The sequence below is a fragment of the Vidua chalybeata genome, chromosome 23, assembly GCF_026979565.1.
Source record: "Vidua chalybeata isolate OUT-0048 chromosome 23, bVidCha1 merged haplotype, whole genome shotgun sequence".
NCBI lineage: Eukaryota > Metazoa > Chordata > Aves > Passeriformes > Viduidae > Vidua > Vidua chalybeata.
Window position 1 is genome coordinate 481,580 of NC_071552.1, and position 16,048 is coordinate 497,627.

Here is a 16,048-nt window from a genome sequence, read left to right on the forward strand (position 1 = left end):
TTAAATATTTGTCTGCTATTAAGAACTTGTGTACTGACTTACCCCAGCCTGGGAAGGTTGGAATATGAGTGTCAGATCAATTTTCTCCAAGGCATTACTCCTCAAAGAAAAGATTTTAGCAATTATAAACAAGAAACTTATGAAATCTGCTCTGTATTATATGCAGGTTCAATACATCAGGTTTAACTCCTTTTGTCCTAGTGCTGAGTGTGATTTGCTCCGTCCCAGCTCCTCCTGCCCATGTTGCTGGTGGACTCTGTAACAGCTGGGATAAAGAGTGCAAAACAAGATCTAGTTTTGTAACATTAACTTTTTTTTATTAAGAAGACAGATATTTTATAGTACTTCTTTTCCTTTGTAAAAATGGGATACATGAACCAATACAAAATGTGAATGGGAACAGATGGATATGTATTTTCTTACACTGTAACATCTTCCATGGACACCTTTAAACAGAACTGGCCTAAGGGGAAAAAATAAAAAGGCCGGGTAAATAAAGAACAAGGTTGTTTATCATCAGTTCTGCGTTCTTCATTTGTGATCCTCCTTTAAACAAGTTTGTTCTTTCTTCACGCTTCGAAGTCCTAATGATCTAAAGCTGTACAAAGTAATACTCAACAATACATTTCAACAGTGCACTGTATACTGAAGAAAAAATACATAAACCGATATACAACTAAAATTATTAATTTCCTGTTTTTTCTCCTGTTTTTATGTGGTTTTTTTTTTTTTTTTATTTTTCCAATGCGTGGGGCCGAAATTTTGCAATCTACCTGAGACGGAAAACACCAATCAAACACATGAACCTGAGACATGTCAACATTGTAAGTCAAAGTTACATTGGTAACACTGCACTACGGTACACTTCCAAACAAATATGGGCTGCTCAAGGCCAGGATGCCCGTCCCGTGCCGCCGCCGCCGGGCCGCGGAGCCCCCGGCTCCTGCCTGGCTGCTTCTCACCGCGATGGGGTTTGGCAATGGTGCTGAGGGCTCAGAAAAGAGCTGCGCTCGACAAAAGCTGCTCGGAAAAAAAAGGGTGTTTCGCGAGGTTCTGCTCGTGAAGAGGGGAGAGACGGAACACTGCTGGGGAACGGGCCAGCCCCGTTCCCAAAGGAATCCCACATTGTAATGGTTCTGCCAAAAAACAGCAATTAAAAAACAAACGCACGGAAATGGCCCCCCGCCCCAACCCCGTAAAAAAAATCCCCAAACCTGACGCTAAGATTAATGCTTTCCTTAAATAAATCAGATACATTTGCCACATAAACACAATAAAAAAGTATCGCTCGAAATCCATGATTACTCACCAAAAAAAAGTCAGCATATATAACTTTATACCGTCTTCCCACTGCAGTTTGCTACCTGTCGCTTACAATTCCAATTGAGCCAGAGTCTCCCGTGCACCTATGGCTTTAGTGGTCATTAGCACGCTCATTTCAACACGAATTCCCGCGTTTTACTCAGCAGGCAGAAAAAAAAAGGCAGTTTTGTTCATCCAGCTGCTCTCCAGGTCTGGGTACCTGCTGCCCGCATGGCAGAGGATGAGGAGAAGCCCCCGCATCCGGGAGGGCTCTGCCTGCCCAGCAAGGACCCTGCTCCTGCATCCCCACGGCCGAGCAGCGCCTCTGCCGAGCTCCAGCCCATTTCCCAGCCGCCACCATCGAAAGCACCTGAAACAGCCACAAAAGGGGGCTTGGGGGGTGTTATCCGAGCCCTGACGGCAACAGGGGAACGGGACATGGGCACACTGAACTGCAAACTACGCATCTAAAATGTGCTGGTTCTCCTCCGATGAGCTCGAGTTCTGAACGGAAACCGGTGAAGAGAAAAAAGGGGAAACACCTTCAGAGAAACGCACCTACTCCACGGGGTCCCAGCTGGCAACTCCAGAAACAGGAAAGGGGAAACGAAGAGCCACAGAAACCCGAAGGGAACTAACGCACAGAAGCCCCTCTTCTTCCCAGCCTCCCCCCGACCCGAACGAACAGAAATTAAACAAGGCACAGAATCTTCTGCAAATGACTTCACTAAACTAAATCCAAGCTGGACTTGGCCAAAAAAAGAAAACCCAAACGAACTGAGGTGTCGAACAGCAGAGTGTACTTTACGAGGAATATTTTTACACAGCAAATCCCAGACCTTCCCGGCCTCACCGCTCTCCACCCATTTGCTTTTTTTTTCCTTAAAAAAAAAAGACACAAGCTGGTTGCAACTTCCAAGATCACTTTGTCTTTGTAGCGTTTAAATAGGGCCAGTAGTAACCGTCCACAGTTGGACACCTCATGGGAACCAAGGCTGCTCTAGATGAAGTACTCTTTCTTTTCCTCGGAGTTGTTTTGTCCCCCCTCTGCGTTGATGATGGCTGTGTCTGCGTCGGCCGCATCATCTGCTCCTTTGGCTTCGTGAGTGAAGTATGTACCTGCAAGGGAAGTGGAGGCTGCGTGACTCCTGGGGGGTCTTGGTGTGGTGCTAAGGGAGCGATCGACAAAGGAAACGAAAGTGCCGCTGGAGAGAAACTGGGGGGTGTGTCCCGTCAGACAACCCCGCAGCTGAGGGGACACACGAGCCTGGCCTTTCATCCTCCAGCTCTGGTCTCTGTCTTACCTTTATGCCTGGCAAAATATCGCCCTAAAATGATGAGCAGGCAAAGCATCGCAAAGACGACGACGGCCACGACGCCACCAACCACGGCATGGTCCACACTCCGTATGGCCCCCTCCTCACCTGCGCGGGAATCTGTTGAGATCAGAAGAGGAATAAGAATTGGGGACTTACTACGATGCTCTTGGCAGGCTCTGGCTGCAGCTGCTCTCAGGATGGGAAGAGCTGCCCTCAGGCTCTCCAGAGGAGTAGGGGTGAAGCACGGAGCTAACTAGGCAGATGAGTTCGGGCAGAGGAGCTTTGTCCGGAGCCGAACTGATCTGGCGGCTCGACTCGCGAGGTGTTTTCCACTAAAAGCAGCAGCACTATGACTACGCACGTGGGAGACAGCTGGGAGAGGGGAGGAAGGGCACATGGAGCTGTTGGTGGGAATCTATTTTGGGAAATTCCTCTATAGTGCTCCCCAAATGTCAGTCTTCCTGGTGGATGGGGCACAGAGAAGAGCAGTACAATACGGGAATACTAATCATTAGCTCTGAGAAACGTCATTAACGAGTGCCCTGTTGAAAACATTTCAACTTCCCAAAACACTCCTTGCCCAAAACCCAACCCACCCAGCATGGAAAATGTGTTTGTAAACATCCTCTGCCCCAACTGAACTGGGTTCCACCATGAACCCCCACCTTCACTGTTCAATGCAACCCACAAGGACACAGCACTGCTGGCCCAAAAGCTGACACCCAGTCCGAGGCCGACAGTAAGCAGTAACTGTACAGTGCCTCCGACTGCTTTACTGCGTTTATTTAACTCCTCACCACACAATTAGTTTCCTTTCAGAAGCGCCTCTCCCTCGGGATGCCGTCACCTGGGAGAGGGATGACTGATGTGGCGGAGGAACAGCTCCGGAATGAACCCTGGATGAGCTATGGCCATGTAAAATGAATGTATAGCAGTGTAAACAATTTTAATTTAAGAACGCAGCTACATCAACCCTCGCTGCAATCCTAATGGCAACTGAGATTTATAACGCAGTAAAAAACAATTATTCTCCCGCTGATTAATACATTAACATTTTGGAATAGAAGCTAAAGCATTGTCTCTTTTTTTTAGCGAGTCAAGCGCGACACCTCTATTAAAATGATTTACTGGCCATACCTTACAATTTAAGCACAGCAGCAACAGAAACGGTAAAAATCTTTTAACTTTACATGATTTGTGAAGTCATATGTGAAGGATTTACCATTTAAATCTTTCACTACAAGAAGCACATGGCCCATAAATCTGCCCTGCCTGCGCCTGCCTGGACACCTCGGAGAAATGCGTTTTGCCAGGACGACTGAGAGAGCAAATGCAAGTCAATTTTTAAGAAAGATTTATCTCCGTCTCCCTCCAAAGAACAGAGCAAATCTCTGAAGCCTCCACCTCTAATAATATTTGAAGTTTATCGATCAAGCGTACAGATCCGTGACAGCTAAAGGTAATGGGGCTCTTTTGAGCTGAGACCTGATACAAAGCTTTTGAGCAGCAGCTGGGATTTACACTTTCTATCGATATTTCCAATTCTGCTCCAAGATTAAGGACTGAGGGACCCAAGTAAATAACTGGGGACCAAGAGCACCATAAAGCGCCTTTTAATTAAAACAATTTAAGGAAAAAAGGCCCTTTCGAGTGACCTCTGAGAGCAGGAGCCCCAGTGCAGGCAGGGAGATGCTGGGATGAGCTGGGGTGTGGTGAGGGACACTGTGGAGACCCTTCCAGCAGCTTGGCTGACAAGGTAAAAACGGCAGCCAAAAAAGATTATTCCCCTGCAAACCAAAAGCACAGCAAAGGGGGACCTTCTGTCTCATCTCCAGTGGGAACAGATCATGCTGTGATCACTTCCCAGCATCTGCTCTGTGGTGAGCGGCTGAACATCCCTGCACACTGAGGGAAAGGTGCCCGTGGACACTCATGGAGTGCTGAGCTGATTCTGAGCCCAGGCACAGGATCTGCTGCTTGCCCAGGGTGGCAGCTGGGGTAAACCAGTCACAGCGGGCATCCTGGGAGCTACCATTCCAACACAGCCTTCCCACTGCCACTCCAGCTCGGGTGATCTGTCCTCCGTGAACCTGCTCTCTGCAAAGCAACTCAACTGACTCATCTGATGGAGCAGCTGCTTTTAGGCACGCTTCACTCCATTTTTTTCTTATTTTTTTAGAAACTTTGCGCCCAGTTCCGCCCGGTTGCATTCGGAGCAGCCAGCAGCAGCCCAGCCTGGGTGGATGAGTGCCTTGTTGACATCTGGAACAGCTGAGGGGCATAAACATGCTGAGTTACGGCTCTGTAATGTGCCTCCAGCAGGATTTTACATCAAGAGGTATTTTTTCTTCATCATCATAAATTAAGGTTCTGGAAAGACGAAGCCGCGTGTTCGTGCTGGCGGCAGCAGCCTCCACACCGTCCCACCGCCACGGAGACGGGGCTGTGCCAGAGCCTCGTGCCTGATGCATCCCTCTTGTCTTCCCTCTGCCTGGCATCCTGCCACCAGCAGGGAGTAAGGGTTCCCCTGAGAAGGAACTTTGGCCTAAAGCCTTGCCAGGTTTGCTCAGCAGAGTTTGTTAAGTGTGAGTTCCTCTGCTGAGGCGTGCAGGGCCATTTTTCTCAATTGTTCCTCTTAAGGAAGACCCCTGCAAGGTGGCAGCCCCAAATTCACGCTGTTATACACGTGGCTAAATACATCTTCAAGCTTACACACGGCCTAAAACATTCCTCCTGCAGCATCTTGTCTCCTTGCCTCCAGCACCTCATCAAAGCCCGTATGCTCCGGCAGCATGACCCAGCACCACGAGCTCTGCCTGCAGGCGTGGCAAAGCCCAAATCCAGCGCCAGCGACTCCGACACTGCTCCCAGCAAACCTGTCTGTGTGCCACCAGCACAGGAACAGCCCCTCCACATCCTGTCCCTCGCTATTTCTTCGGTAATTAACAAAGTTGTCAGGTCTATGGAACAAGGACTAATTCCCCAAAGCCAAGGAGAGACTTGACCTTAACAACCGGAATCTGCTTTAAATGCTGTCTCCAATTCACCCATGCTATTCCTGCCTCCTATCTCTGATTAAACCAGAAATCACAACTTTATTGCTGAAGAGGGAACAGTTGAGATGGCAGGAACTGACAAAATGCCACATTATTTGCTAATCCTAATATGTTATTCTTCCTCAAGATTTGCTTTTCTCAGCACCAATTCAATTACAGATGCTACAAATCCTTCTGACATTTAATTCCCTCTTGTCAGGGCGCAGTAAATGTATACATGCAGAGCTTTCCCATTAGGATGTTAATATATATTGGAGCAAGCTGGATCCTGGCCTCTCCAGCGAATCATCAGGAATTTTCCTATTAGGGTTTTGTTTTGGATTTGCTTGTGAATTTTGGTGGGTGGGGCAGAAGGAAGGAGGGAAGGGCAGGGAAGGAACAGACATCACAACATGTTGTCACCAACATGCCCCCTCAGGGCTACTCTGCAGCTACAGTGCACCTTGGCTGAACCGTTTTTGGGTCGATGCTTTGCTTGGCACCAAAGCACCTTAAAGGAAAACTGCAGCGGTAATGGTACAATTCACTTGCCAGAGCTGAACTCAAGCAGGAAAAAAAATCAATTTGTCTTTCCAAGTGCTGTGCTGCTCCCCCAAGGGATTGGCATGGCTGTGCCCCACAACAGGGGAAGCCAGGCTTTCATGGGATGCAGCACTGGGCCTGTCTGCCTGCGGTGCAGATCACTGTACAGCAGCAGGAGTGCTCCAGAGCCTCTTCTAGGGTGGCCAGGAAGAGACTTGGGTAGCTTGAAATTTATTTTTGCTGATTATTTTTGCCAACTGCTCGTGTAATCATCAAAACAGTGATTACCCTGCTGGAATGGCAACCTTGAAGTTTTCCTTTAAACAAAAAGTGTGGCTCACAGCACATAGACAGGAGAGAAAGGGGTTTGGGACTGGTTCCTACTCATCACACAACTAAGGAACTAATTCCAGAGGTTAGGAGCAGTACGGAGCGGATGCTGAGCTGGGGACTGTCCATCTAAGTATTGATAATTATCATCTGCAATTCACACCTGCAGGTTCTCAGCTATGGGGGCTTTGGGGGACTCTCTTAAAAAGTGAACGTACTAATGATCTCCAGGTTTCTAACATTTCTGCCAATGTAAGTGCTAAAACCAGCTTTCCGTGGGCTCTCAAGAAAAACGTTGGTGATGGTAAGAGCAGCACTCTGACAGTCTGGGTCAGTGCTTACACTGAGGTTTAACAGAGGGAACACTTCTCTGCTCCCAACTTCTCAATGAAAAGGTTCCACTCAATTCCATTTTAATGAGGCTTTAAATATAGATCTCTCTCTGAATATTCCACTCTTTTCGTCAGCAGCAGCATCTCAAGAGTAAAAGCAAGACTGGGTTGGACCGGGCTGCCTGTATTTTAAATCTCCTTTCTACCCACACTAACAGCTTCAGCCCTATTTGGGTCAAACCACGTTTACCTTCAGTGCTCCCCACGCTCTCAGCAGCGGCTCCCGCGAGGCTCAAGCGGCGGCTTTGGGCTCACCTTGGTGACGGGAGCCCTCTGCACACACGAGCATCCTCGAGCGCCCGGAGGCAGCGGCTCCTTCCAGGGACCTCCTGCAGCCGGGACGAGCCGGCGCCGCCTCTCCCCCGCCGCTGGCACCGCTCCTGACACTGCTGCTGCTGCGAACAGCTCCTTCCCTGCGTGCTCCAGCACCCACCCAGCCCATTACGGCTCTCCCTCGGCTCAGCGCCAGAGGTGAGGAGCAAAGGCAGCGCTGGGAGATGCAGTCTGTCCTGCTGTGATGTGGGAAAGCCCAGGTTTTGTGGAACCCCTGCTGTGTGGTGCTCCTGACTCCTGTCCTTCCTGCTCACCTCCCTCCAGCTTCACATTAGACCAACTGCAACAATCTGGGGCATCTCTGGACAGCCCTGACCTTCCTCTACGTGTATTTCTGCTGTAAAAGCAGAGAACAGAGAGAGATTTTTATGAAAATGTAGTTAAGACATTATTTTTGGCACATGGGGATTTATTGCTGCACTTGTACAAAAATTTACCTTCTATTTCTGGGTGAAAATTAATGTCAAGCTCCTGACATTGGACAGCGTGGGCTGAACTCGTGGGCAGGAGCAAGCTTATACACACCGACCCCACTGAAGCTCCTAAGCTTCCCAGATGTGCAGGTAACATCTGCATCGCGGCAGGGGAAAGGAAACCTACGCCAATGGCTTTGAAGAATTCCTAAACAAGTGATCTCTTCTAAATCTGGTTACAGTTTAGTTTATTAAATGATTATCACGTCAGTATGCCTGAAGACCCCACAGGTCACGATTTGGATGCTTAATGGCTTTAAATCACTTGAGCACTCCTGAAAACCTGGTGAGCCAATTATTCCTTTTCCCTGGAGGTAGGAAACATCAGGATTGCACTGACACCTCCCACATGAATCTGGGGTCAATCCTTTTGTGGAATAAAGTTTTTGAAATGATGGAGCAGCACTGGAGGTTGGACTTGGCAGGGGGTGCTGGTGGAAGAACAGGCTGCCGTTACTCTGTGAACACTATAAAGCACTTAGCCATGACATGGGAGGACAGAAATCACTGCCTGTCCATGTCAGGATGAGCAATAATGTTATTCATTCCCACAGCGTGGCATGGAGCAGGCTACCCCTCCTCGAATTTATTGAGGGGCTGTTAAAGAGCAGTGTTAACCTGCCTGTCGTATCGTAATTGAATTTGGTCTAATTTAAACCAGAGAAATTTGAGGAGTTCATCCTTCTTCAATCAATAAGCTCCCCTTCAGCGACCCATTTCAAGATCGCTTCATAAAAAATAACGCACTTTGTTTGAATAAATGTGCTCACCCTGGCAGAGCTCAGAGCTGCACGGCTGCTCCCACAGACTCCCCTGGGGAAGGGAGCCCCGCTCGCAGCCGATGGCCATCGACCACCAGCACCCCCTCTGCAAAGGCACTGATCGTTTTTGGTCAGGGAACCGTTCCCCGTTTCACAGCAGGTGCCAATGTTCTGGAGCAGAGCCAGGAGAGCTCGGGGAGTGTCGGGGCAGGTCCCTGGAGCGCTGTGCCCGGAGCCCACGGCAGTATCTGTGTGTGTGCACCTGCACGCACAGGTGAGCACAACACACACACACACACAGGTGTGCACAACACACACACAGGTGTGCACAACACACACACAGGTGTGCACAACACACGCACAGGTGCGCACGCCCAGGTTTGCCCTCGCGGTGCCCGGTGCTGCAGGAACCCTGCCTGCCGGTCTGTGCCAGGCTGGAATGAGGAACTGAGAGGTGCCAGGCCAGCTCCCTCCGTACCCTACGGGCTCAGGATGTGAGGAACAAGAGGAGGATTGCGAGAGGCACGGACACACAGAGCTCGGCCGGGAAGAGCGAGGACGGCTCTGCACTCAGGCTACCTGGGCGGGAGGCAAGGGATGCATTACTTAATTGCACAGTCGGCAGAGCCTCGGTTGGAGCTGTGGGCGGGACAGATGTACCTGGAAGGAACAGCACACTGAGCAAACACGGCAGCAGCCCCCACGCCCGCCACGCCAGGTCCCCCGTGGGGGTGGGCCCGTGCCCTGCATCCCTCAGCGTGGTGCCGAGGGCTCCCGGTGCCCGCTCCTGCTGGAGTCAAGGGCGGCGTTCCCGACCGAGAGCTCAACTCCAGCACTCACCTGGACCACCCATCTGAGAGCCCCCATGTGCTGACCCCGGGCCAAAAACGTGACCTGGGTTCAGTGTGCCACCATTCCAAACAGGAGCTCTGGGGCAGAGGCCACCGTGTCTGTAGCAGAGCAGGGCCTGGGGCTCTCTCTAGTGCTTCCCCCATACCCGGCCCGTGTGTTTCTGACCACACCTGACCAGGAATGATCACCCTTTGGGCAGGCAGGAGAAACCTAAAGAGCAACAAGGAAAATTTTGGAATTCTTAGGGGAAAAGATCAGTAGCCAAACCAGAAGCTCCAAAAAGGCTGCTTGGCAGCATATGACAGGTGCTCGCTGCAGCCAGCAGCTCTGCCCCAGATGTGTTCTGTAAAGGTGGGGGAAATTCTGGCTTCCATTCCAGACTCAGAAAAAGGACTACACTGAGCTGTGTGCTCCAAGAAAGGTGTGAGCCCCTCTGGGCAACAAAGGCTGGGGAGCAAACACCAATTCTGGGCAATTCCTTTGAGGAATTTTTTCAGGTTCTTCTCTTCATTCACAAAAAAAAAAAAAAAAAAAAAAAAAAAAAAAAAAAAAAAAAAAAAAAAAAAAAAAAATTCCTTAAAAAATAGAATTTTAAAAGCAAAAGAACTTACTAGAGCAAAACAATTTTCCCCATCCACTCAGGGATGTTCACCAGAGCCCTGGTGCATCTTACCTATGGGATCTGTCCCGAGCCTGCAATAATAATTGTTAGCATTGCTCAATGTTAGAAAACATCCAGAATGAATCCATCATTTCTGACCTCTTGGCCACAGCACACCTGTAGTGGCTTATGGGATGAGATGTTCCCCATTTGGTTGGGTGAGGGAACCATTTGACTGAATGAGGACTCAGGGGGTTTTTGGGGTATTTTTTTGCTCCATGGTGAACCCCTGGGAGGAACAGCACTGGGCTCCAACCCCCTGGGCTGGGCTCTTCCCAGGGGGACAAATGGCTGCTCCTGCCCTATGGCCAGGACTTGCACCCTGTGTTGGAGCAGCTGCACACAGCCACAGAGCCCAGCAGGTACCAGGGGTCTGCAGGGATGATCTGCAAGGGGGGGCAAAAAAATATAGGTGCATTTCTATAAGAAAATGTGAAGAACAAAGATTTAGGTTTGTACCATTGGTACAGGCTCTGCTCTGAATGCACCCAACTGCATCCACTGAAGATGCTGTTATGCTTTAATCTCAATCAGCACTAATTGGCAAGGACCAGCCACGAGGATGCATTTATGCCCCTTTCAGTCCAGTGTGGATAAAAAGAGGCTTGAACCATTTACTTGGTTTGGCCTCACTGATGAAACAACCACCTCCTTTTCACTGCCAATCTGATGTTGGTATGATGAGGAATTCCCGAGCAGCCAAGGGTTAGTGCTGGCCACCTGTTTAAAGGGGGGTTTCACACAACGTGGCAGAGTCAAGTGTTTTACAAACAAAGGTTCAACTCAACTGGTCTCCAATTCAGCGTTCAAAAAATCCCAGCTAGGAGGGAACCACAATGGTTGGCCTTGGTGCCCTGCACCTCCTGCCCCGAGGATGCCACACAGAAATGGGTGCCAAAACCAAAAGAAAAAAAAAAAACCACCAGGGAGGAGAACCCCAACAGAAAGGAGCGCGCTTCCAAGCTGCAAGAGCGTGGGGGGAATGGCTGTGCCATAGCGACTGCACAATGCAACATGGCCAAGATGCAGAAATCAGAGTGGAACCAGTGTCTAGCGAAGGAGAGCAGCGGGTTACCTACGGACTAGCCCTTACCTGAGAGATCCCCATAGTCCAGCTCCTCGGCCGAATTGGGCAACTGAGTAAAGCCTTACAAGTAAAAACAGACTCGTTTTTCTCTGCGTTTCTCAAGCGACAAAAAACAACACACTTAAGAACTGAGGATGAATTTCTTGAGGGGGGAAAAAGAGAATGCGTCAGTCACTTGCCACCGTCTGCTGGTGTGGGCAGAGCCATCGTGTGACACCAGTGCAATCGTGGCCTTTGGTACAGACAGAAACGCTCCTCGCTCTACACTGTTGGCACATGAAACACGGTATTGAGACCACTCATAACAGCATGCAGAGCCCCCAGGCTCTGCCTTTTGGCCGTCACGGGGACAATTTCCCAATTTGGTCCAGGCTGATTTCAGTCCTGCATACAGAGAGCAATGGAAAACTTGCCTCCGATTTTGCACCCAATCCGATTAGTTTTGGTCATGGTGACAAGTCAGGACATTTACCAATGACAGAATATGAATATTGTGCAGTGCATGTCATGGCCTGTTTGCAGGCTGCGGGCTGTGTCCTCTGCCAAACTATTGGACAAACTGGTTTTTTTTTCATTAGCCCAAATGTGATGGATTTATGGGAAAAGCATCTGTCCTCAAAACTATAAAGCAATCAGGGAGGCACGTGGTCATGGCCTCCACAGGCAGCCAGCACTGTCTGTGAGGGCATTAGTGCTGCTTGGTTTGGGAGTCTGAGGAAGTGCTGGGGTCTGCAGGCAGAGCATCCCCGGGGTGGACATCTCAGCACCAGTGCCAGGGCAAACCAGTGCCAGGAGGCCACCCAAACTTACTGAAATGTGGGGTGGGGCAACGTTACCCTGTGGGCTGTGACTTCCAGGACTCACTCTTGCTGCTGGCCACTAAAAGCAAATGAATAAGCAAAGAAAAAAAATTCCCGTGAAGAGATCCCGCATCCCTGGGCACTGGGGAACCAGGGATCATCAGCTCACAGACTGCTACCAGAGCTGACTGTTAAACAGCCAAGCTGTGAGTGCAGTATGGTCAATGTGCAGACTTGGCCCCACTGCACAGCAGCAATATGTATATTTTTATATATACACTGCTCTTTAAAAATGAAACTCATTTTCAGTGGCTGGTTTTTAAATACATCAAATCACCAGGAAGCTACGTTGGTATTACCTCCTGAAGTGGGAAGCCATTTAGATTAATAGCAGGAAATATGCCTGTGTGCCACTCTTGGGTTTCAGGGAGTCCTTTTCAGATTTTCAGGAGCCTTTTTCCTATAAATGGTCTATAAATACAACAGTTGACTCACAGAACCATTGGCCATGCAAAGCTGCACTTGGCAGAGGAGCCCTTCAACTTTTCTCTCTCCAAAATTGCTTCTGTAGAGAGTTCCCTTTCAAGGAACTACATTTTCTCACTGATGAAAAAGGGCAATGTTGCATTTTTTATGAAGCAAAAAAAAAAAAAATCCTTTTCAGAATAAAATTTGCAACAATTCCACAATTCCATTTCTCCCTGCACCTGGGACACTCACAAATGCCACCGGCCAGTGTTAAAACCTGTTGTGAGGCATTTAAATAGGTGGTAAATTATTTCTTGATTTTTCTCATTAAACTTTCATACTGGCTAGTAAAGCCCATTCTTTTCACTTCTGAGGGGATGAACTCAAAGTCTGCCACTACTCCTGCCAGAGAAATGAAAAGAGAACTTTTCACTCTGCTCCATTTCCCTGGAAATGATAAATGCAGGCAGAGCCGGCACGGTGAGTGCATCCTGCAGCTCAACAAGGTGCTCAGAGGAGGACCAGGCACCCCGGGTATATTTAGGTTTCTGTGGGCTCCCACGCCACATCCAGTTTTTAAGGAAAAGCCAATTTCTCTCCCATCTCAGCTCTAAATAAGCAATTAGGGATTCCGTTTCATGCCGCGCGCGGCGGCGCTGTGATGTTTTATTCAACCGCCCCAAGGATGGGAGCTGTAAAATAAACTGAGGAATGGATTCACTATTAGCTGCACTTTAAAGTAGGGCATTTCCAAGAGGGAAGGAGGCAGCTGGACTGGCAGAGCTGCTTGGTGATGGCAGTGCAGAAAGCGCTTTTCTGTGGCACCTGGCAGGATGTACGAGTGGCCGGTGCTCTGGTGCAGCCGGGCTTTGGCTTCAGCCAAGCAAAACTCATTTTCAGGGACTGAGCACTATCAGAAAAAGGAACAAGAGCATAACAAAATAGTGTTACCTATTCTTGTACCAAACCTGCTAAGGCCACAATTAAAAACCCACACAGGCCTTCAGGGAAGGATTTCCAGCCTGTAAAATAATTTACCTGCTGCATTATGGGCCAAGTTATTTTCTTATCACTCTTCATTTGTGACTGGGGTGTTTCCCTTATTTTAACCTTCACTCCAGGCTTCTGCTTTGCCAGCTTCAGAGGAGGCTTTTCCAAATGGCTCAAAACCCTACCTTTTCCATGGGAATGAGCAGAAATTCTGCCTGTGCTGAGGCAGCATTGCCTGGTTCTTGCCTTGGCAGGGGAGTGGGGAGTAGCCCTGAGCCCCCCATTGCTGAGCAGACAGAATGAAGGACAGGGCCTCAAGCACGATGCCCTGTGTGGGCAGCACCCACACCCTGGGGAATCACTCTGAGCATTTAAAGTCCTCTGCTTACAACAGGGTCAGGGCAGAATTTGAAAAAAAATGGACACAAAGTCAGTGTGCCCAAGGTCGTGGCTGCTTAGAGATGTCCTGCTTGTGTAGGGGGCAAACATGAGCTGGGCGTCTCACCTGAGGGGCTCCACAAAGACCAGCACCTTGTGAGGGCTGAGCACTCTGGCCACTGAGGGGCAACAGGGGCCAGGACATTAAAAACTGGCCCGTTGATTATGGTGGGGAGAGGGGCAGGGAGGAAAAGAGAAAGGGCAGGGCAGAAAAAGCGCTTTCTCCCCAGACTGAGCGGTGCAGACACTCCAGGTTGTTACACTCCCGGCTCCACCGAGTTCTGCCCGTATTCCAGCTCAAACAGTGGGACCTGTGATTTCAGCCCCACGGGCACCCTGACCCCACAGGGGCACACCGAGAGGGAGGAGGGCTGAAGCTGGGAAACCCCAGCTTGGTGGGGTGCAGCGGAAGCACAAGCCTTCCTGCCGGCCATGACCATGCTGTTATTGGAGCTCTGGCAATGAACAGTGCAGAGAAAGGAGAAAGTGCATCAGAAAATTCACAGTTAAGCTCTCATTTTTCAACAAAAGAGTTAACAACGTTCGTGCGTTAGGTCACTCATGCATCGCTGCCGTCAACTCCATTCCGAGAGGAAACGGGAATGGCAGGGCCTTGGCTACTGCTGGGACATGCACACACACACACAGGACTCCTTCCCCCCAGTCCTCTAGGATACACTCCAAAACTTTCAATGGCTCAAAACCCTCTTTCCCCAATTGAAGCATTGTGCTGGCTCCACACTGGCCTTACATTCCATTTTCTTTGCTAGCAAGCTCTTTTTTTGGGTTGGTTTTTGGTTGGTTTTTTTGGTTTTTTTTTTTTTTTTTTTTTTTTTTTTTTGGTTGGTTGGTTTCTTTTTTCTTCCCCCAATTCATTTTAAATTGTTTTTGGAGAAAATCCATTTGGCTGTATTCATGCCCATGCATTTCTAGTCATTCACAGACATGCTCACTCCCATCGGACATCGGAAAGAACAAATGGCCAACATACAGAAACACCTGGTATACTCCATACACACTCCAGCAACACAAGCTTGGAAAGAAATCCAGAGTCTTCATGGGAAAAGCACCCCATAAGGGCAAGCATGGGGGAATTCAGAACAAACTGGCTGGTTTTAAGGCAGGAAAGTCTGTGGCAGCTCGCTTGACTGGGATAGGTTGTCATTTCAGCTGGCCACCTCCCTGGCAGCGGTCCTCCCACAGAGGGGGGAAGTCCTCGAGTTAGAAACAGGCTTTTTATGGCTTCCTCAGAACAAAGAAGGAAAGACATCAGGAATTGCTTTAAAAAATGGATCAAGGGTTTGCCACTGAGCATCAGCCCAGCTTGTCCTCATTGCAGAGTCTAATACATGCCCACACTGAGCCTTTCCTGATGCAGAAACACCTAGAAAGGATGTTGGGAGTTGTGCCATCATCAGGGCTACCTGATCTTTTTCAAATTTAAGAATCAACATCTAGCCACAAACATGTAGCTGCAAAATCAGCGATGTTGGCTCTTGACATTTAAGACACACAGGGAAATTGACACACAGACAAAACACAAGTGTGCCCAGAAACTTCTGATCTTTATGCCAAGTGGGAAAATGCATCCAGCTAGGTATATTATTTGGGATAAGAAGTGCAAGCCCCTCCACTTGATATGGCACACTGCTACTGAATGATTGCTTCACTCCCTCCTTCCTCTGACCTCACCCAAGCAACACCTCAAGGGGAGCAGGCAGGAGAACGGGGTGCTCTGTGCTAGGGATTTCTGTCACTAAAAAAATCAGTCAATTTATCAGAGTTAAAAGAAACTAGAACAGCAAAGTCCAACATGGATTAGCCGTAATTTAAAATTGTCAGAGGTTTTGGTTCTTCAGCTGAAAAGTAAGCATGTGCCAAAAAAATGGGATGCTCAACTTCCAGCCTGCAGCCCGTACGTAGGCTCGCCGGGGAATGGAGGAAGCTCAGGAAGCTGTCAAGCTGTTAGCTAGACTGCCTCGAGCAGACGAGAAGGGTTACTTTGCTAGACTGCTATGCTGAGAGGAAAGTGTTGCTATTTGTTTTCCCAATCTCCTTCTGCAGTGTAATAACGCAAACTTCCCTGCCGACCTTGGAGGCGAGCGCTCCTCTGTGGAGCATCCCAGAATCCCCAGTGCTGCCCTAAGCCAGCAGACCCGCTGGATGCCCTGTCTTAAAAACTAACTCAAAATGCAAGAAAAATGCTCAAAAATCTAAAAGAAAAAAAAAAAATCTGACAAAAAGAAAAAAAAAAAGATTTCTTT

The 16,048-nt window shown here is 49.0% G+C and overlaps 1 protein-coding gene across 8 annotated transcripts in view; it reads right to left on the reverse strand.

Annotated features, from left to right (window-relative positions):
- Positions 1–292: 292 nt before the first annotated feature.
- CADM1 (cell adhesion molecule 1) overlaps positions 293–16,048 on the reverse strand; it is a 136,229-nt gene continuing 120,473 nt past the window's right edge. For 4 of the 8 annotated variants that reach the window (XM_053963626.1, XM_053963624.1, XM_053963623.1 and 1 more), the window contains 2 exons: positions 2,607–2,738; positions 293–2,421 (listed from right to left, as the gene is read on the reverse strand). In XM_053963626.1, coding sequence (XP_053819601.1) covers positions 2,303–2,421; positions 2,607–2,738 — 251 coding nt within the window. In that variant the 3' untranslated portion in view covers positions 293–2,302. Of the gene's footprint in view, positions 2,422–2,606; positions 2,739–9,067; positions 9,149–11,094; positions 11,149–16,048 lie in introns of all 8 variants that reach the window. The other 4 variants (XM_053963619.1, XM_053963618.1, XM_053963622.1 and 1 more) reach the window with 2 other exon arrangements.